The 1,365-nt window shown below is 43.6% G+C and overlaps 1 protein-coding gene across 1 annotated transcript; it reads right to left on the bottom strand.

Annotated features, from left to right (window-relative positions):
- Positions 1 to 269: 269 nt before the first annotated feature.
- Positions 270 to 804, bottom strand: LOC131222563 (photosystem II 5 kDa protein, chloroplastic-like). The gene has a single exon (XM_058217691.1). It carries the CDS (start codon positions 703 to 705, stop codon positions 379 to 381), a length of 327 nt encoding a protein of 108 aa, XP_058073674.1. The 5' UTR covers positions 706 to 804; the 3' UTR covers positions 270 to 378.
- Positions 805 to 1,365: the final 561 nt, after the last annotated feature.

Raw genomic sequence — 1,365 nt, 5'->3', positions numbered from 1 at the left:
ATCTGTTTGGACGTACCCCAAATCACAATTGGGTTGTATTGGCGAAACGGACCGACATCCATCCATCCCAAATTACCATCCTTTATCCCGATCGCAATCTGAGTGGACGCTTAAATGTGCTATTAAATCAGAAAATATGTTGTCCCAAAGTGCCAAGGATCCGTTTGGGAGGAAATTCACTAAATCAAGATGATGGCTGGCCACATGCCCTCCATCAGACCACCCAAAGAAAATTTGCAAATGAGAAGTAATTACCAAACAGTTAAGTGTGCATGCGACATCGCTTTTTGAGCATTTTCTAGTGAAGAACAAGAATTACAAGGCTTGCAATAGATAAGATACACACACTAATAACATGGTCTGGACATGTGTGGTGGCTCACTTGTGACAGATACGAGCCGTCGGCATGGTGACACAGACAGGTGCATAGATCTTCTTGGCTTCTGGGGTCCCTGGCTTGGGACCTTCAGTGGCGATGGCCAGATCATGGCCACATGCAGCTGAGCATATGGCCACAGCTGCTGCTGCAAACATCACGTCCCGCCTGCTGTTGTTAGCTCGTGTGCTAGAGCCGCTACGGTTCGGTTTCTCAATGTGGTCAGCTTCAGTAGCCGTAGCCATAACCAGCCGGCGACGGTTCATCGAAGGTCGTTCAGACACATTGACGGTGCCAATGAACGAGGCGGCCATGGTGATCGACGCCATTGATCGACGGTGTTGTGATCAACGGTTCGTCTATCTTACACGCTTGCTGTTTCACACACGAATGAAATGGATGGCTCTGACTATAAGGAGTTGCGAAATGATAGAAAGAGAGGTGGTTGGAGAATTTCATCAATTATCTTATCCATGATCTGACCAATGGGTGTTGTCCACGTGTAGCTTTATCTTTGGTAGGAATGAGTGGTTTTAAATATAGCAAGAGTACGAAAATTTCCCTCTGTGGTGTGAATTCCTAAGGGGGGCACAAGAGGGCCCACCTATGATCAACAATAACCCTAGTATTGGAGTACACCGAGGATTGCAGGTGACAGAAAGGTAGCAATGACTGGACAATCACAACCATAGATAGCAAGTGTGCATGATCTAGACGTCCATCTAGCAAGCTCTCATTTTAATGGCCACGTAATCAGAGTAATTGTGATCATCCAATGGTAAACCATGATCAGGTGGCCCACTTGACTTCACACCATAATAATGTATGAAGAATTCCATTGATCTAATGGTATATAACGGTAAGTAGTCCTTGGCCATTTTAATTTTGAAACGTATTGAAGAATATTAGCCATTTAAATTTTATCATTAAAATTTTTTTATGTGAATAATAATTACAGATATATACACGTTTTCTATTTCTATTTTTGG

Source organism: Magnolia sinica, chromosome 13 (genome assembly GCF_029962835.1).
Source record: "Magnolia sinica isolate HGM2019 chromosome 13, MsV1, whole genome shotgun sequence".
Classification (NCBI taxonomy): domain Eukaryota; kingdom Viridiplantae; phylum Streptophyta; class Magnoliopsida; order Magnoliales; family Magnoliaceae; genus Magnolia; species Magnolia sinica.
Note: the sequence above shows the minus strand (reverse complement) of the source record. Positions and strands in the feature narration are given on the sequence as shown.